This window comes from Oncorhynchus mykiss, chromosome 30 (genome assembly GCF_057628025.1).
Source record: "Oncorhynchus mykiss isolate SJ-2025 chromosome 30, ASM5762802v1, whole genome shotgun sequence".
NCBI lineage: Eukaryota > Metazoa > Chordata > Actinopteri > Salmoniformes > Salmonidae > Oncorhynchus > Oncorhynchus mykiss.
The window spans coordinates 5,566,814-5,584,666 of NC_143051.1; the positions used below are offsets into that span (position 1 = coordinate 5,566,814).

Sequence of the window (17,853 nt, forward strand, 5' to 3'; positions counted from 1 at the left end):
TGTTCTGGACTAGTAGGGGAAGCAGCTGTCCCCTTGTTCTGGACTAGTAGGGGAACCAGCTGTCCCCTTGTTCTGGACTACTAGGGGAACCAGCTGTCCCCTTGTTCTGGACTACTAGGGGAACCAGCTGTCCCCTTGTTCTGGACTACTAGGGGAACCAGCTGTCCCCTTGTTCTGGACTACTAGGGGAACCAGCTGTCCCCTTGTTCTGGACTACTAGGGGAACCAGCTGTCCCCTTAACTGATTAGAGTACAGACATACCAGTCAACAAACGTGTTTTTGTTTTATTTGGACATGAACCCACAGTTTCACCTTCGTCGTCTAAGGGAGGGAGAGCCGACACCTACAGCCAATACTGGATAACCAGGCCAAGACATACAAAGAATAACTAATTGTTGTCGAGTAGGAAACAAGGAGAACCATACCAACTCCAGCAGACACCGTCTAGAAGGTGAGCACGCTATATCAATCAGTAAGGGACAGTTTAGTTTCGCAAGACCGTCTTGTGTTCCAATTGTTTGTTTTAGCAGTGTGCATTGTTCCTGTTCACACAGCGGTGAAGGGTGAAGGAATTAATCTGAGCCTCAACCGCTCATCACCTGTGTAACGTGGTGCTTTCAAGCGAGGAACAGATTTCATTGGCCTTGTCAGGAGTGACTTTAGGTCCTTCAGCAGAAGTCGCGAAACTGTGACTCTCCGTAGTATGTTGTACCCAGGTCGACTGACTCAAAAGGAACTGCCTTTCGCTACTGAGCACTCGATGAATCAACAGACAAAAGTCCAGAGAAAGATGGGTCTGTTGATCTTACAGAAATCTTTATTACATGTATTTTTTTTTTAACAGACAGTCTTTTATGATTCATCCTTGTCACTCACTGACCTACAACCTCGGTCTGCTTTAAAAAGTACAACAGAATCAAAACATGAGCTAGTATACAACCAAACCAAAATATTGACACCGGGACAATTTACAATTGTCCACACAGTATTCTGACCCAACTGTTTAAGCCCCCCCCCCCCCTACCTGCTGTGCACAGTTATAGGGTTAAGAGGTTATAGGGTTAAGAGGTGACAAGGCGCAGAGGGCAAGAGGTCACAGTAGTGGAAATTCTCCTCTAGGCCTGGATGGCCTTGAAGTCTTCAGGCATTTTGGGTGTGGCAGCCTGTCTGATTCGGGCCAATCTCAAACCCTCCAGCTTCCCCTCCAGCTTCCTCTTACCTGTACAGCCAGAGAGAAACACACAATTAAAGCTGACTCATACACAGCCACCGACTATGGCAGGTAAATGAACAGTTAGGCGTCCATTAAGTGGTCGAGAGAAAAATGTGTCCGATCCAGTGGGATGTTCCGATCTTTAGAAATGAACTCGACGTGGCCCAGGGTGGTCTACCTGTCTAAGACCTCTGGAGCTCATGTACCGTCTCCGGTTTCACATCTGGCCCACCGCTCTTTCAGCACTCTCTCTCCTACCTTTCACCTCACTCTCCAGTTAACACACAACAATATATATATAAATTAACTTAATGACAACCTCCACACTTACTGACCCTTTACTATGAGGGTAGGCACCTCTGGACCTGCACTGCCTGCGGCCTGTGTTGCCCACACCCGTCCTTTCACTATCATATCAATACTGGATCAATAACCACTAACCTGATCATGTCAATACTGGATCAATAACCACTAACCTGATCATGTAAATACTGGATCAATAACCACTAACCTGATCATGTCAATACTGGATCAATAACCACTAACCTGATCATGTCAATACTGGATCAATAACCACTAACCCGATCATATCAATACTGGATCTCGCCGTCTTCAATGCCAGTAAGAACCATGATATATACCTTCACAGTGTTGCAGTTATCTTGCAGGTTTAACGCATTTACAGTCTAGTATATTACAGGAATATATTGGTGAAGGGAGACAACAACAACAACAACAACAACAACGTTGAGTAGGGTGGGTACGTACGTGTGCGTAGCGGAGCGAGGAGATGGTAGTAGAGGGGGCGATGACGGGACAGAACCAACAGGAAGGCCAGACAGTATATCAGTTCTACTGCCTCATACTGAAGGCTACCTGTTAAAGCCTTACAGCCTAGAGACACACCTGGAGGAGGGGGGTGGGGGGAGAGAATAATTATCAGTACTCTTAACTAGTCAAGACCACAGTGACGATGAGGGGAAAGAGATGGAGATGGTGAGAGTGAGCTGGAAGCTAAAAACACAGAGAGTACGGGGAGTCCTATATTAAGTAGTCAAAATCTCAGGCTTGCCTTTGTTGCAGAGTCTGACTAGATGGTTGGTGTACTCCGCCAAGTCCCAGATCAGATTGAGGAAGTACGAGTGGTTTCCGCCCACTTTCTGACCAAACGGCAAACTCTGTGCACAGGCATGGAACCTAACGCCACAACCACAAACAGTTCCATGCATATTAATCTGCTATGGGTGACTAGAAGTACAATACATATTAATCTGCTATGGGTGACTAGAAGTACCATACATATTAATCTGCTATGGGTGACTAGAAGTGCCATACATATTAATCTGCTATGGGTGACTAGAAGTACAATACATATTAATCTGCTATGGGTGACTAGAAGTACAATACATATTAATCTGCTATGGGTGACTAGAAGTACCATACATATTAATCTGCTATGGGTGACTAGAAGTACCATACATATTAATCTGCTATGGGTGACTAGAAGTACCATACATATTAATCTGCTATGGGTGACTAGAAGTACCATACATATTAATCTGCTATGGGTGACTAGAAGTTCCATACATATTAATCTGCTATGGGTGACTAGAAGTACCATACATATTAATCTGCTATGGGTGACTAGAAGTACCATACATATTAATCTGCTATGGGTGACTAGAAGTACAATACATATTAATCTGCTATGGGTGACTAGAAGTTGAAATGGCTAAATAAGATAAATGAAATGTGTCCACTCTTGGAAAAAAAGGTAACCTCGACCACCCCCCACCCCCCCCAAAAAAAACATTGATTGACTCCATTACAGATAAATGAATACAAGTGATATAATTTATAAACCCGGGGAAACATTAACCATAGAGAGATATACTTTCTACTACTGTGTATTATTGCATCTATAAAACAGTTAGTTAACCATCAATCTGCTCCATCCAGACACATTCCTCTTATTAAGGAAGCTGGTGTCTCTCTGGGTTTCTTCCAGACCAGAGAGGATAAAGTCCTTCTCTGTTTACTCTGGCTGGAGGAGACAGGGACAGGCACTGTGTGTGTGTGTGGGTGTGTGGTCACACGTTTCACGTAGGGCCGAAGTGAGACGTCAAACCACTGAAAAGGTCATTTTTCGGGTCAGGACCATAGGCTGCCTTACCTGAACGCCTGCAGCAACACTAACTTGTAGAAGTTGCTATAGACAGCCTCCAGGGAGTTGGTCTGAAATATACACAACAGGCATTGGATGACAGTCCCACGTCAGGTGGGATAGAGAGCGGACAAGCAATTGATGGAATAGTTGGGGTCATCATATAGCAGAGCATGACTCACTTTGAGGTCCAGGAAGAGGGCGTGGCACTTGAATCTAAGAATGGACATGAGCTTCCTCTTCATTTGCTGCCCCGCGCAGTGGGCGGAGCCTAGCGTCAGGCTGTAGCGCAGGGATAGGCCAGCGTAGCTGAGAAGAGAGAGGAAGAAGAGATCAGGTTCCGTTGTGCCCTACTTATCATAATGAAAACATCCAGTTTGTTAAGAGTCGTCCTTACCAACTCGATTCATATTCATCCGATTAGACAGGTTGGATTGACCCATAAACAATCTGAACCCCCCCCCCAGTGCCACTAAGATGGGCGTCTACTGTTGCTCAGAGGGAATTTAAGAGAACTCTATACCAGTAAGTACAGCCAGGGTTCAAGGAAGTTTAGCACAATTTACCAGAACCCATAAAGGCCGTAACAGAGAGAGACAGGAACCATAACAGTAGATTGATTCCAAGCTGGCAGGCAGAGATAGTAGGACTTCGGTAACAGAGAATTCATCCTCCTAAATTCCCCTCTAGTACAAAAGGCTAAAAGAACCATCTAAAATCTGGCCAGAATTTATGTTGCTTGCAACAAGAGTTGCATCATCAGGGTTGCTCAGTGTGTCCCATATGAAAAACGTTGCCTGCAACAAAGTTGCACTACAAAAAGATTGAAATCATTCCTATAATATGAAAGTTATAAAAACACACACACACACAGTCAAATGTTTTAGAACTACTCATTCAAAAGGTTCTTCTTTAGTTTTGACTATTTTCTACATCGTAGAATAATAGTGAAGACATCAAAACTATGAAATAACACATATGGAATCATGTAGTAACCAAAAAAAGTGTTAAATCAAAATATATATTTTATATTTGAGATTCTGCAAAGTAGCCACCCTTTGCCTTGATGACAGCTTTGCACACAGGCATTCTGTCAACCAGCTTCATGAGGTAGTCACCTGGAATTCATTTCAACTAACAGGTGTGCCTTGTTAAAAGGGACAATTTGTGTAATTTCTTTCCTTCATAATTTGTTTGAGCCAATCACCTGTGTTGTGACAAGGTAGGGGTGGTATACAGAAGATAGCCCTATTTGGTAAAAGACCAAGTCCATATTATGGAAAGAACAGCTCAAATAAGCAAAGAGAAACGACAGTCTATCATTACTTTAAGACATGAAGGTCAGTCCATCATTACTTTAAGACATGAAGGTTAGTCAATCTGGAAAACATCCAGAACTTTGAAAGTTTCTTCAAGGGCAATTGCAAAAACAATGAAGCACTATGATGAAACTGTCTCTCATGAGGACCGCCACAGGAAAGGAAGACCCAGAGTTACCTCTCCTGCAGAGGATGAGTTCATTAGAGTTACCAGACTCACAAATTGCAGCCCGAATAAATGCTTCATAGAGTTCAAGTAACAGACTCATCTCACCATCGACTGTTCTGAGGAGACTGCGTGAATCAGGCCTTCATGGTCAAATTGCTGCAAAGAAACCACTACAAAAGGATACCAATAAGAAGAAGAGACTTGTTTGGGCCAAGAAACACGAGCAATGGACATTAAACCGGAGGAAAATCTGTCCTTTGGTCTGATGAGTCCAAATGTGTAATTTTTAGTTCCAACCACCAGGTCATGGTGAGATCGATGATCTCCACATGTGTTTCCCACCAATGCCAAGCGCCAGCTGGAGTCGGGTAAAGCTCAACGCCATTGGACTCAGGAGTAGTGGAAACACGTTATCTGGCGTGATTAACCGCACTTCACCATCTGGCAGTCCGACGGACTAATGTGGGTTTGGCGGATGCCAGGAGGGCGCTACTTGGCCAAATGCATAGTGCTGACTGTAAAGTTTGGTGGAGGAGGAATAATGGTCTGGGGCTGTTTTTCATGGTTCAGTCTAGGGCCCTTAGTTCCAGTGAAGGGAAATCTTAACGCTACATTATACAATGACATTCTAGAGGATTCTGTGCTTCCAACTTTGTGGCAACAGTTTGAGGAAGGCCCTTTCCTGTTTCAGCATGACAAGGCCCCCTGTGCACAAAGTGAGGTCCATAGAGAAATGGTTTGTTGAGATCGGTGTGGAAGAACTTGACTGGCCTGCGCAGAGCCCTGACCTCAACCCCTATGGAACATCTTCAGGATGAATTGGAACAACCGACAGCGAGCCAGGCCTAAATCGCTAAAACATCAGTGCCCGACCTCACCAATGCTCTTACGGCTGATTGGAAGCAAGTCCCAGCAGCAACGTTTCAACATTAGTGGAACAGCATTCGCAGACCACTGGAGGCTGTTATAGCAGCAAAGGGAGGACCAACTCCAGAGTGTATATATTACCTGGCGTAGTTGTTGTAGACGTCCAGGGTGTGTGTATTCAGCAGTAGTCCACACCAGGGGAACAGACAGTGTAAAGGCAGCAGGCGTACCCCAGCAGGACAGGACCCCCACTCACCCAAAGGGAAGTTAACAGCCACCTTCTGGGGGTTCACCACACACCCGTACCGTGGTACCCCCGCCATCAGGGTCCTAAGAACAGGAGGAAATGACATCATCGACAGGAAATACATCAAACGTGTGGCGATGGGGGAAATATGTAACGGAAGCAAGTAGTCATTCACTTGCAAAGCATTTAGCAACACCGACTGGAGACACCCAAAATATAGAAGCCAACGGTTGATTTTACAGACTTGTGTTACAATTTCTGCTTCCAACAAGGACATGACCTCAACAAAATATGACATTTACTTTCACATTGTATAGTTGGCCCTAGCCACTGATCCATTAAGCTATAGCTCATCCACATATGGTAATGGTTAGCACAGGTCAGGAAGGTTATATATGGTAATGGTTAGCACAGGTCAGGAAGGTTATATATGGTAATGGTTAGCACAGGTCAGGAAGGTTATATATGATAATGGTTAGCACAGGTCAGGAAGGTTATATATGATAATGGTTAGCACAGGTCAGGAAGGTTATATATGGTAATGGTTAGCACAGGTCAGGAAGGTTATATATGATAATGGTTAGCACAGGTCAGGAAGGTTATATATGATAATGGTTAGCACAGGTCAGGAAGGTTATATATGGTAATGGTTAGCATAGGTCAGGAAGGTTATATATGGTAATGGTTAGCACAGGTCAGGAAGGTTATATATGGTAATGGTTAGCACAGGTCAGGAAGGTTATATATGGCAATGGTTAGCATAGGTCAGGAAGGTTATATATGGTAATGGTTAGCATAGGTCAGGAAGGTTATTTATGGTAATGGTTAGCATAGGTCAGGAAGGTTATATATGGTAATGGTTAGCACAGGTCAGGAAGGTTATATATGGTAATGGTTAGCACAGGTCAGGAAGGTTATATATGGTAATGGTTAGCACAGGTCAGGAAGGTTATATATGGTAATGGTTAGCACAGGTCAGGAAGGTTATACAGTGCCTTGCGAAAGTATTCGGCCCCCTTGAACTTTGCGACCTTTTGCCACATTTCAGGCTTCAAACATAAAGATATAAAACTGTATTTTTTTGTGAAGAATCAACAACAAGTGGGACACAATCATGAAGTGGAACGACATTTATTGGATATTTCAAACTTTTTTAACAAATCAAAAACTGAAAAATTGGGCGTGCAAAATTATTCAGCCCCTTTACTTTCAGTACAGCAAACTCTCTCCAGAAGTTCAGTGAGGATCTCTGAATGATCCAATGTTGACCTAAATGACTAATGATGATAAATACAATCCACCTGTGTGTAATCAAGTCTCCGTATAAATGCACCTGCACTGTGATAGTCTCAGAGGTCCGTTAAAAGCGCAGAGAGCATCATGAAGAACAAGGAACACACCAGGCAGGTCCGAGATACTGTTGTGAAGAAGTTTAAAGCCGGATTTGGATACAAAAAGATTTCCCAAGCTTTAAACATCCCAAGGAGCACTGTGCAAGCGATAATATTGAAATGGAAGGAGTATCAGACCACTGCAAATCTACCAAGACCTGGCCGTCCCTCAACTTTCAGCTCATACAAGGAGAAGACTGATCAGAGATGCAGCCAAGAGGCCCATGATCACTCTGGATGAACTGCAGAGATCTACAGCTGAGGTGGGAGACTCTGTCCATAGGACAACAATCAGTCGTATATTGCACAAATCTGGCCTTTATGGAAGAGTGGCAAGAAGAAAGCCATTTCTTAAAGATATCCATAAAAAGTGTTGTTTAAAGTTTGCCACAAGCCACCTGGGAGACACACCAAACATGTGGAAGAAGGTGCTCTGGTCAGATGAAACCAAAATTGAACTTTTTGGCAACAATGCAAAACGTTATGTTTGGCGTAAAAGCAACACAGCTCATCACCCTGAACACACCATCCCCACATGGTGGTGGCAGCATCATGGTTTGGGCCTGCTTTTCTTCAGCAGGGACAGGGAAGATGGTTAAAATTGATGGGAAGATGGATGGAGCCAAATACAGGACCATTCTGGAAGAAAACCTGACGGAGTCTGCAAAAGACCTGAGACTGGGACGGAGATTTGTCTTCCAACAAGACAATGATCCAAAACATAAAGCAAAATCTATAATGGAATGGTTCAAAAATAAACATATCCAGGTGTTAGAATGGCCAAATCAAAGTCCAGACCTGAATCCAATCGAGAATCTGTGGAAAGAACTGAAAACTGCTGTTCACAAATGCTCCCCATTCAACCTCACTGAGCTCGAGCTGTTTTGCAAAGAGGAATGGGAAAAAATGTCAGTCTCTCGATGTGCAAAACTGATAGAGACATACCCCAAGCGACTTACAGCTGTAATCGCAGCAAAAGGTGGCACTACAAAGTATTAACTTAAGGGGGCTGAATAATTTTGCACGCCCAATTTTTCAGTTTTTGATTTGTTAAAAAAGTTTGAAATATCCAATAAATGTCGTTCCACTTCATGATTGTGTCCCACTTGTTGTTGATTCTTCACAAAAAAAATACAGTTTTATATCTTTATGTTTGAAGCCTGAAATGTGGCAAAAGGTCGCAAGGTTCAAGGGGGCCGAATACTTTCGCAAGGCACTGTATATGGTAATGGTTAGTATAGGTCAGGAAGGTTATATATGAAAATGGTTAGTACAGGTCAGGAAGGTTACATAGGAGAGAAATGGGACCTACTTGAGGAAGGTCTGTGCCTGGCTCAGGTCAGGAGTGATGAGGAGGAAATCGTCAACCAGTCTCATCAGACACCTGATAGAGGCAGAGATAACAGGTTAGACGCCTGACAGAGAGAGGCAGAGATAACAGGTTAGACGCCTGACAGAGAGAGGCAGAGATAACAGGTCAGACACCTACACACGGATACTTGGTTCTTTCAAAGGTTGCCCTCTGATGGTGAGTTGGGAGTTATTCAAGAAGTTTGACTGACAGACAAGAGGAATTTGATCCGAGGTGAATTAAATGTTTGGGGATTTGGGTTTAGATTAAATCATATGCACAGCAGATCACAACACGGACGTTATTTAATATTTGAAAAGAAGAGAAAGGTCACTGGTCAAAAAAAATAAAATGATATCCACTATGCTTGTCCGTCAGTCAGGCAAAGGTTATTTCTACAACCCCTTGTTTAACTTCCCAACCTCCTCCTCACCCTCCTCGCCGACTGACGTTAGGAAACAGAAGGTTCTCCATGTGGCCGTAACAGAGGCAGCACAGCAGAGACGACACCGCGGAACCCTGAGGAATCCCCTGACACTGACGGAACGATCTACAACACAGGGGGGGGGGCATTAGACAGGGGGGGGGCATTAGACAGGGGAGGGGGTCATTAGACAGGGGAGGGGGGCATTAGACAGGGGAGGGGGGCATTAGACAGGGGAGGGGGGCATTAGACAGGGTCATTAGACAGGGGAGGGGGTCATTAGACAGGGGAGGGGGCATTAGACAGGGGAGGGGGCATTAGACAGGGGAGGGGGCATTAGACAGGGGAGGGGGTCATTAGACAGGGGAGGGGGTCATTAGACAGGGGAGGGGGTCATTAGACAGGGGAGGGGGTCATTAGACAGGGGAGGGGGTCATTAGACAGGGGAGGGGGTCATTAGACAGGGGAGGGGGGCATTAGACAGGGGAGGGGGGCATTAGACAGGGGAGGGGGGCATTAGACAGGGGAGGGGGGCATTAGACAGGGGAGGGGGGCATTAGACAGACTGAAGTATGTAGAGACTTCAGAGAAACTCAGTCATTAAAGAATAATGGGATAAAAATTTGACACAAAAACAAAGTATGTAAATGTTTTTTTATAAAAAGTTTGAGAAAGAGAATATATAATCGTCTCACTTCTTCCCAAACTGGACAACACAGCTAGAGAGCATCTGGGTGAAGAACTCCAAGACGTCTTTGCCATGAATATCTGTGGAGAAATGCTGACAGAAGATAACACTAGCGTTAGAATGCGCACTAGCGTTAGAATGCGCACTAGCGTTAGAATGCGCACTAGCGTTAGAATGCGCACTAGCGTTAGAATGCGCACTAGCGTTAGAATGCGCACTAGCGTTAGAACGCGCACTAGCGTTAGAACGCGCACTAGCGTTAGAACGCCTCAGCCAGGAAGAGTTGGGATTTACTATTAAAATGGGTGCTGTGTTGGGACAATTCTAGAAGGAATGAAATAGTTATTGGTATGGTAGGATACCGCTGAAGCACTTCTTCAAAAATGGCTGCCATTCCATCCTCTCACCTGCTCCACCAGTATGGCATCGTGAACTTTGCCCTCTCTCTGCAGTGACATCACAAAGCCTTTCATGTTGGTGGACGACACAGTGTCTTCCGTGAAGTCTGCCTACACGGAAGACACACAAAATGGACACAAGAACACAGACAAATGTAAACGAAACAAAGTTGTGCGTTGGGGGGGGGACAAGTTTGGCGAGACAAAGGACTGGTAAGGGTGTGTGTGTGTGTGTGTGTGTGTGTGCTGTACCTGTCTGACAAAGGTCTTCTTGAGGCCCTCGTGGGTGTCGGCCCACACTTTGGCATAGCGTCGCACTGAGAAAAGCTCTTGCTGCACATGTGACAGGACCTGACCAATCACCTCCAAGAGCTGAGTGTGGGGTAGACTGTCATAGGCCCCACTCACATCCACCTGAGAGAGATTACATTTAGGTTTATTTATGTTCCCGTTTTGTACTTTAACTAGTTGCACTTCGTTACAACACGGTATACAGCCATAATATTACATTTTAAATGTCTCTACTCCTTTGAAACTTTTTGTGAGTCTAATGTTTGTTCATTTATGACTATTAACTATTTCACTTGCTTTGGCATGTTTCCCATGCCAATAAAGCCCTTTGAATTGAGAGAAAGAGAGATGAGGGTGGTAGAGAGAGATGGTGGAGAGAGAGAGTGGGGGGTGGGGGGGTTGTAGAGTTTGATGGTAAAGAGAACAAGACAGAGAGCGAGCCCTCACGCCACTAGCTGAGTTCGTTTTTTTTGGGGGGGGCAGAATAATGGGAGGTGTTGGTCAGTTTATCATCTCGGCAAATACCGCCGCATGGGCCGGCCGTGAGGCCCAATCACAGAACTACAATTAGAATGTTCATTCATTAGCATCTCTGTGGGCCGAGTCATAAAGACGTCATTTAACTTTTTTTAAGTTAAATGACATGACCTTTTACTGTGGCATAGACAAGCATTATTGTTTTTGTACTCCTCCAACATATTCCCCAGGCTCCAAACTATGGTGAATGGGAAGAGACATCCGTTACGCAAGACAACAACAACGTGTCACATTTGGCGATTGCCAAAACAGGTCAGAATTATCCGCGCACGTCCTGGTTTTCAGCCACTCATCTCTGCCTGTTGAACCACATGGCGTTTTGGAGAGTAGGCTATAGGCCTACCAACCGTTTAAGTTCATCCTCTGATTTTTCAGCACTCTGACGTGTGATAATGTTTTTTAATCTTATCTTTATGTAAGGTTATTTAGCGAGGCAAGTCAGTTAAGAACAAAATCTTATTTTACAATGACGGCCTAGAAACAGTGGGTTAACTGGTCTAGGAACAGTGGGTTAACTGGTCTAGGAACAGTAGGTTAACTGGTCTAGGAACAGTGGGTTAACTGGTCTAGGAACAGTAGGTTAACTGGTCTAGGAACAGTGGGATAACTGGTCTAGGAACAGTGGGTTAACTGGTCTAGGAACAGTGGGTTAACTGGTCTAGGAACAGTGGGTTAACTGCCTGTTCAGGGGCAGAACGACAGATTTTTACCTTATCAGCTCGGGGATTCGATCATTCAACCTTTCGGTTACTAGTCCAACGCTCTAACCACTAGGCTACCTGCCGCCCCACAATGTACAGTACATACTGGATACGGTAATGTACAGTACATACTGGATACGGTAATGTACAGTACATACTGGATACGGTAATGTACAGTACATACTGGATACGGTAATGTACAGTACATACTGGATACGGTAATGTACAGTACATACTGGATACGGTAATGTACAGTACATACTGGATACGGTAATGTCCAGTACATACTGGATACGGTAATGTCCAGTACATACTGGATACGGTAATGTCCAGTACATACTGGATACGGTAATGTACAGTACATACTGGATACGGTAATGCACAGTACATACTGGATACGGTAATGCACAGTACATACTGGATACGGTAATGCACAGTACATACTGGATACGGTAATGCACAGTACATACTGATACGGTAATGCACAGTACATACTGGATACGGTAATGTACAGTACATACTGGATACGGTAATGTACAGTACATACTGGATACGGTAATGTACAGTACATACTGGATACGGTAATGTACAGTACATACTGGATACGGTAATGTACAGTACATACTGGATACGGTAATGTACAGTACATACTGGATACGGTAATGTACAGTACATACTGGATACGGTAATGTACAGTACATACTGGATACGGTAATGTACAGTACATACTGGATACGGTAATGTACAGTACATACTGGATACGGTAATGTACAGTACATACTGGATACGGTAATGTACAGTACATACTGGATACGGTAATGTACAGTACATACTGGGTACGGTAATGTACAGTACATACTGGGTACGGTAATGTACAGTACATACTGGGTACGGTAATGTACAGTACATACTGGGTACGGTAATGTACAGTACATACTGGATACGGTAATGTACAGTACATACTGGATACGGTAATGTACAGTACATACTGGATACGGTAATGATTAACAACGGTCTAATAGCCTACAGTTCTCTTGCCATTTTGTTTTCATTGTGATAGGCTCATGTTTTACCGGTAGGGCGTACCCCCACTATTTATTTTACCGGGACGCTGTACTGTACCAGCTTACTTTCACCCCTGGGGGAGAGAGAGAGAGAGCAAGTGGAGAGAAAATGAGAGGGGAGGGGGGAGTAAAGGTATAGAACTATGGAATGAAACGGTCAGATCAACCTTGACAAAGTAGAGCCGCTGTGGTTTGTCTTTCTGAGCAGGGGTGATGGAAGAGAGGACTCTGTGGATGTCGGTCAACCCCCACACTGTAGAGCCCAGGAGAGAGGGAGAGGACCGTACACAGACACCTAGCACATCTAACAGCTCCTTCACACGGGTCTGGAACAACTGGAGGGACAGACAACACACACACATTGACAGCAAGACAGATATAAACTTAAGAAAACAGTTCTTATTAAAAAGGGGTCAAAGTCATACCCTTGTTTTGGCGTCAGCCCCTATGACCCGTGTGATGGGTCTCATCCCTTCGGTCTTGGGGATGAAGCGGAGGCGGGAGTGGACAGTGGTTTTGGGGAGCGACGTCACCTGGGCCAGGGTCAACTCTGACATCTGACCTTTAGAGAGGTGACCACTGGGAACAAGGTCATAAAAATGTGTCAACACTGACCACAGAGTTAAAGTGAGCGGGAGCGAGACACAGCGACAGAGACAGAGCGAGCGAGACACAGCGACAGAGCGAGCGAGACACAGCGACAGAGCGAGCGAGACACAGCGACAGAGCGAGCGAGACACAGAGACAGCGCGAGACACAGAGACAGCGCGAGACACAGAGACAGCGCGAGACACAGAGACAGCGCGAGACACAGAGACAGCGCGAGACACAGAGACAGCGCGAGACACAGAGACAGCGCGAGACACAGAGACAGCGCGAGACACAGAGACAGCGCGAGACAGAGACAGCGCGAGACAGAGACAGCGCGAGACACAGCGACAGAGCGAGACACAGCGACAGAGCGAGACACAGCGACACAGCGACAGAGCGAGACACAGCGAGACACAGCGACAGAGCGAGACACAGCGAGACACAGCGACAGAGCGAGACACAGCGACAGAGCGAGACACAGCGACAGAGCGAGACACAGCGACAGAGCGAGACACAGCGACAGAGCGAGACACAGCGACAGAGCGAGACACAGCGAGATTTTGTTTAAGTCTGAGTGACTAAACAACTGAGGGCTGTGTATGATAGTGAGACAGATAAAAATTATCATGTTCGTACATGTGTAACTGTGTATAATACCTGAAAGCCAGCTCCTGCAGCTTGGCCCAGACCTGGTATCTGTAGAAGCGCAGTGCGTTCTTCTGTCCCATGCTCTCTGTGACGTAGAACATAGCTCTCACCAGGCCTAGCACATAGCCATCCAGCAGCCAAGCCAGGAGCTGGCCTAGCACCCGCGTCCGATACGACAGCTCACTGGGCGGGCAGCGGCCTGGGGATGAGAGGGGTTAGAATGGGTGGAATGAAGGTAAGTAACAGATTTAATGGAAGCTGGATGGAGAAGGAGACAGAGAGAGAGAAGGGGGCAAAGTTAAGAGTCTGGGAAAGTAGTGGAAGAGGAACTGACCTGTCTTGCTGATCTTCAGCCAATCACAGTCATTCACCTTCATCTTCCACATCAGCTCAGCCAATGACATCCTCTCAAACTTGCCCATGGACAGGAAGTTCCTGACTGCGGACAGGAATTTGAATCGGTTATGGTCCGACCCCCAGAACTCCGAGGGGACCACCGCGTTGAGGCACTCTCTGACAAAGAGGTACACCCGGTGAGGTGCACTGTGCTGGAACAGGAGGGAGGCCATATCCCCCTGTCCCACTGCTGGACAAACCCTCTGCAGTATCTTAGAATAGGGACACCTCCTGTGTCGACGTAACAACTGACAAAACAGAGGCACCAAGGTGAAAAATCTTCTGGGAAGTCTCTCAGGCTTCCTTTCTGTTCCGTTCAGATAGGCCACGCCTTCAAAGAAGACCAGTCTCACTAAGTCTCGCCCCTGCAGACGCCTGGGCCCCTCGTCCCTACTTTTCCTCTTCCTGTTTAGTAGGAAGCGGCGCATGCCCCGCCCTCCGTAGAGCATGCCCAGGGTGCGGATGAAACACTGGGAGTGGGGAAGCGGTGGGAACGACCCTGTTCTCCAACTAGGGCCCCCCTCTACATGGACGGTGGCCGATACAGGTCCAGACTGTTCTTCTACTGGTCTTGGGACTACAGCCGCTGGCCTTCTATGTCCTGTTTTCATTGACATCTGCTCGATATTACCTGTGCCGTTGGAGACCTGTTTAGAGCTCTCGGCGGGTGCTATGGTGACCATCACAGCCTCCAATGGTCTTCCGGGTCCAGCCAGTTTCTCCACTGGCTTCCTGAGACGTTCCATTTCTGCTGACACCTGTTCCACATTGCTAGAACCATTGAAAACCTGTAGGCTCTGTGTGGGTCCCTTGGTGAGAGAAATGACCTCCACTGGTCTCTTGACCCCATTTGTTTCCAGTGTTCTGTGCTTACGATCGCTAGTCCCACTGGAGACTGTGGGAGCTTCTCTTTGAGTGCATCTCCTTTTTCCAGGCAAACACACATCTCCTTCCACCTCCTCCCTCTCCCTCTTCCTCTTCCCTCCCAAACTGACCTCGTCTCCCTTCCTTTTCCCAGTGTCTCTACCTCCATCCTTTCTCCTATTTCTCCCAGCAGAACCCTGAAATTCCCATCCCCCATTTCTGACCTCCTTACTTCTCCCTCTGCTGTTCCTAGTAGTACCATTCCGTTTGTATCCCAGGTGGAACCTAGAGATACCCGTTGACATGGAAACGCGGTCGTACACAGGCACGCCGCACACCTGGAACGCGGACGACGGCGGCACCGTCACGAACAAGGAACAGCTCTCCAGGAGGTACTTGGAGATGTCCGTGCCGAGGCGCTGGCAGACCCTCTTCCATAAGTCGCTGCAGTGGATGTACATGGCACTCTGAGTGATCTCGCCATGAAACTTAAACTGGTCTGCGTCGCGGTCCTGGAACGTGTAACCGTAACCGTGCGCCAGGACATTCCTTTTCTTTTTCCTCTTGATGTTGTTCAACACGAACGCCAACAGCTCAGGCACGGTGCTGATCTAAGGACGACATTTAAATCAATACGTCAACATAACTGGCACATTGTTTTGTGTGTGTGTCTGTCTCTGTGCATTTTAACCCATGGCTTTTGGGGGTCAAACATAGCGCTGTAAAACAATACAAAACACCTCTCTTAAAAGTCAAATGTCAGTTCAAAACGTTGCATTTCATTGCAAATATTGAACCAAGCTGGCTAAGTAAAAACTCGGCTACTCCATGCTGTTAGATAGCTAGTTACTTAGACTACGCTTTAGTTCTGTAACTAGCCAACTACACATGTACCTGATTGCAGCTGGGGACGTCCTGTAGGGTTTTATCCGTGCAGACCAACACTCCCCGGACAAACGATATGAAGCGCGTTGTATCTGTCGGTTCGATGAGCACCGCTCTCTGTCCCTCTCTGAATACAATATGGTCTGCAAACTCCTCCAGGGTCTCGACGTGCCGATACAGAGAGCTGAGTATGCCGAGCACACGTGTCATATCGCCACTGGGCATTCTGAACGGATATCCTAGTTAGTTAGTTAGTTAGTTAGTTACTTACTACTACTACTACTACTACTACTACTACTACTACTACTACTACTACTACTACTACTCTCTCGTAGTAAAGCTGGATTATTGTGCCCATTTAAATAATGTCACTCTGTGTAGCCTAGAGATGTCGTTTGTCTGTTTCGGAATCCGACAACCAGCGATACACCGTTCAAACTTGTTCCTGATCCCACTTCCAGGCGCTCAGCCAATCGGAAGCTAGAAAACGTCACCCTCTAACGTTAGTCCAAAATAAAGGTTTATTGGTCGCGTTATACGGTTTAGCAGATGTTATAACGAGTGTAGCGAAATGCTCATGTTACCAGCTCCTAACAATGCAGTAAATTGTTCACAATAAAAAAAAGTACACTATAATAATGAACTAGAAATAGAGAAATGCCGGAGAGAATGAACCCAAATTGCATTCTCAAGCCCCGGAAGCAGACATTCAACTTGCTATTCATCTGCTTCTCAAGTTTAATAATGTCCAAATAAATTCGGTACTTACCAAAGAATGGAGTTTCGCTGAGCAACTAATTTTATAGTGGTCGTTATGTACTTCTACAAAAGGCCTAAATAAAAATTACATGCAACCCCCCCAAAAAATCCCGTGTCTGAATTAAAATCCAAGTATTGTTTTTGACCTATTCTGCACCCTCAATAAAATCACTCGGTTTATTTAGAAATATGCCATCACTGTAAAAAATAAATATATATATATTTTTTTAAAAGTATATTGTCTACTTAATCTACTTCGATGAAATATGATTGTATTCAGTGTAGCGCAGTGAAACAACAGATAGATATGACGTTCATAAAGTGTTGTGGGTGACACAGTGATTTCCTGCTGCGGAATCAGCCGACCTGTGCTTGGCAGTAATGACCACTGTTGCCAACTCATTTTCAGCGGAAGTTGCTTCAAGCAGGTTTAAAAAAATAAATAATAATAATAATTTAAACAAATATCAACAAATAAAAGAGGAATAGGCACATGCAAACAAGCATACAAACAAACTATTTACAGGAATCCTAAACAAACAAATCATATTCATTACTAATACAAGTTTTAATTGCCTTTTTGTTTTCCATTTTAGTTAAAGTTTAAACTCATTTATTAAGTGAAAAAAGTTAGGTTTTTGAATTAGACCATTTGTGAATGTGAAATTTACCTAGTATTATTAGCAGTTGAATTAAATATACTACATTGCTAGAGGCAGGTTGATTTGTTGCTAAATGACGTTGTGGTATCATTACGTAGAATACACAATAACGTTGACTGCCATCTCGGCAAAACAAATAATATTTGTTCAGGTACAGACACCCACTACTTTCTGTATTTCTGGCTGTACAATTTTTGATTGACACATGTTGATTGATGTTGAA

The 17,853-nt window shown here is 45.2% G+C and overlaps 1 protein-coding gene across 4 annotated transcripts; it reads right to left on the reverse strand.

Moving 5' to 3' along the window:
• Positions 1–800: 800 nt before the first annotated feature.
• On the reverse strand, positions 801–17,326 carry tert (telomerase reverse transcriptase). Of its 4 annotated transcripts, XM_036971727.2 has the most exons (17): positions 16,979–17,300; positions 16,219–16,435; positions 14,399–15,935; positions 14,074–14,263; positions 13,251–13,404; positions 12,993–13,160; positions 10,485–10,646; positions 10,242–10,343; positions 9,842–9,927; positions 9,156–9,272; positions 8,684–8,755; positions 5,875–6,063; positions 3,561–3,687; positions 3,388–3,449; positions 2,287–2,411; positions 1,983–2,120; positions 801–1,220 (listed from the first exon to the last, which is right to left on the reverse strand). In XM_036971727.2, exons 2-17 carry the CDS (start codon positions 16,432–16,434, stop codon positions 1,117–1,119), a joined length of 3,549 nt encoding a protein of 1,182 aa, XP_036827622.2. In that variant the 5' UTR covers position 16,435; positions 16,979–17,300; the 3' UTR covers positions 801–1,116. The 4 variants fall into 4 exon arrangements, 3 of the variants coding, with proteins under 3 accessions (XP_036827622.2, XP_036827623.2, XP_090084665.1); XR_005041402.2 differs by lacking the exon at positions 16,979–17,300 and having other exon boundaries at positions 5,990–6,063; positions 16,219–16,912; XM_036971728.2 differs by lacking the exon at positions 16,219–16,435 and having other exon boundaries at positions 16,979–17,326.
• Between the last annotated feature and the right edge of the window lie 527 nt (positions 17,327–17,853).

Coding starts and splice junctions, on each gene's coding strand:
- tert (XM_036971727.2), bottom strand. CDS start 16,434: ATGCCCAGTGGCGATATGACACGTGTGCTCGGCATACTCAGCTCTCTG. Junction 10,344..10,484: donor AGAAGACCTTTGTCAGACAG/GTACAGCACACA, acceptor TCTTCCGTGTAG/GCAGACTTCACGGAAGACAC. Junction 9,273..9,841: donor GTTGTCCAGTTTGGGAAGAA/GTGAGACGATTA, acceptor CCTGTGTTGTAG/ATCGTTCCGTCAGTGTCAGG.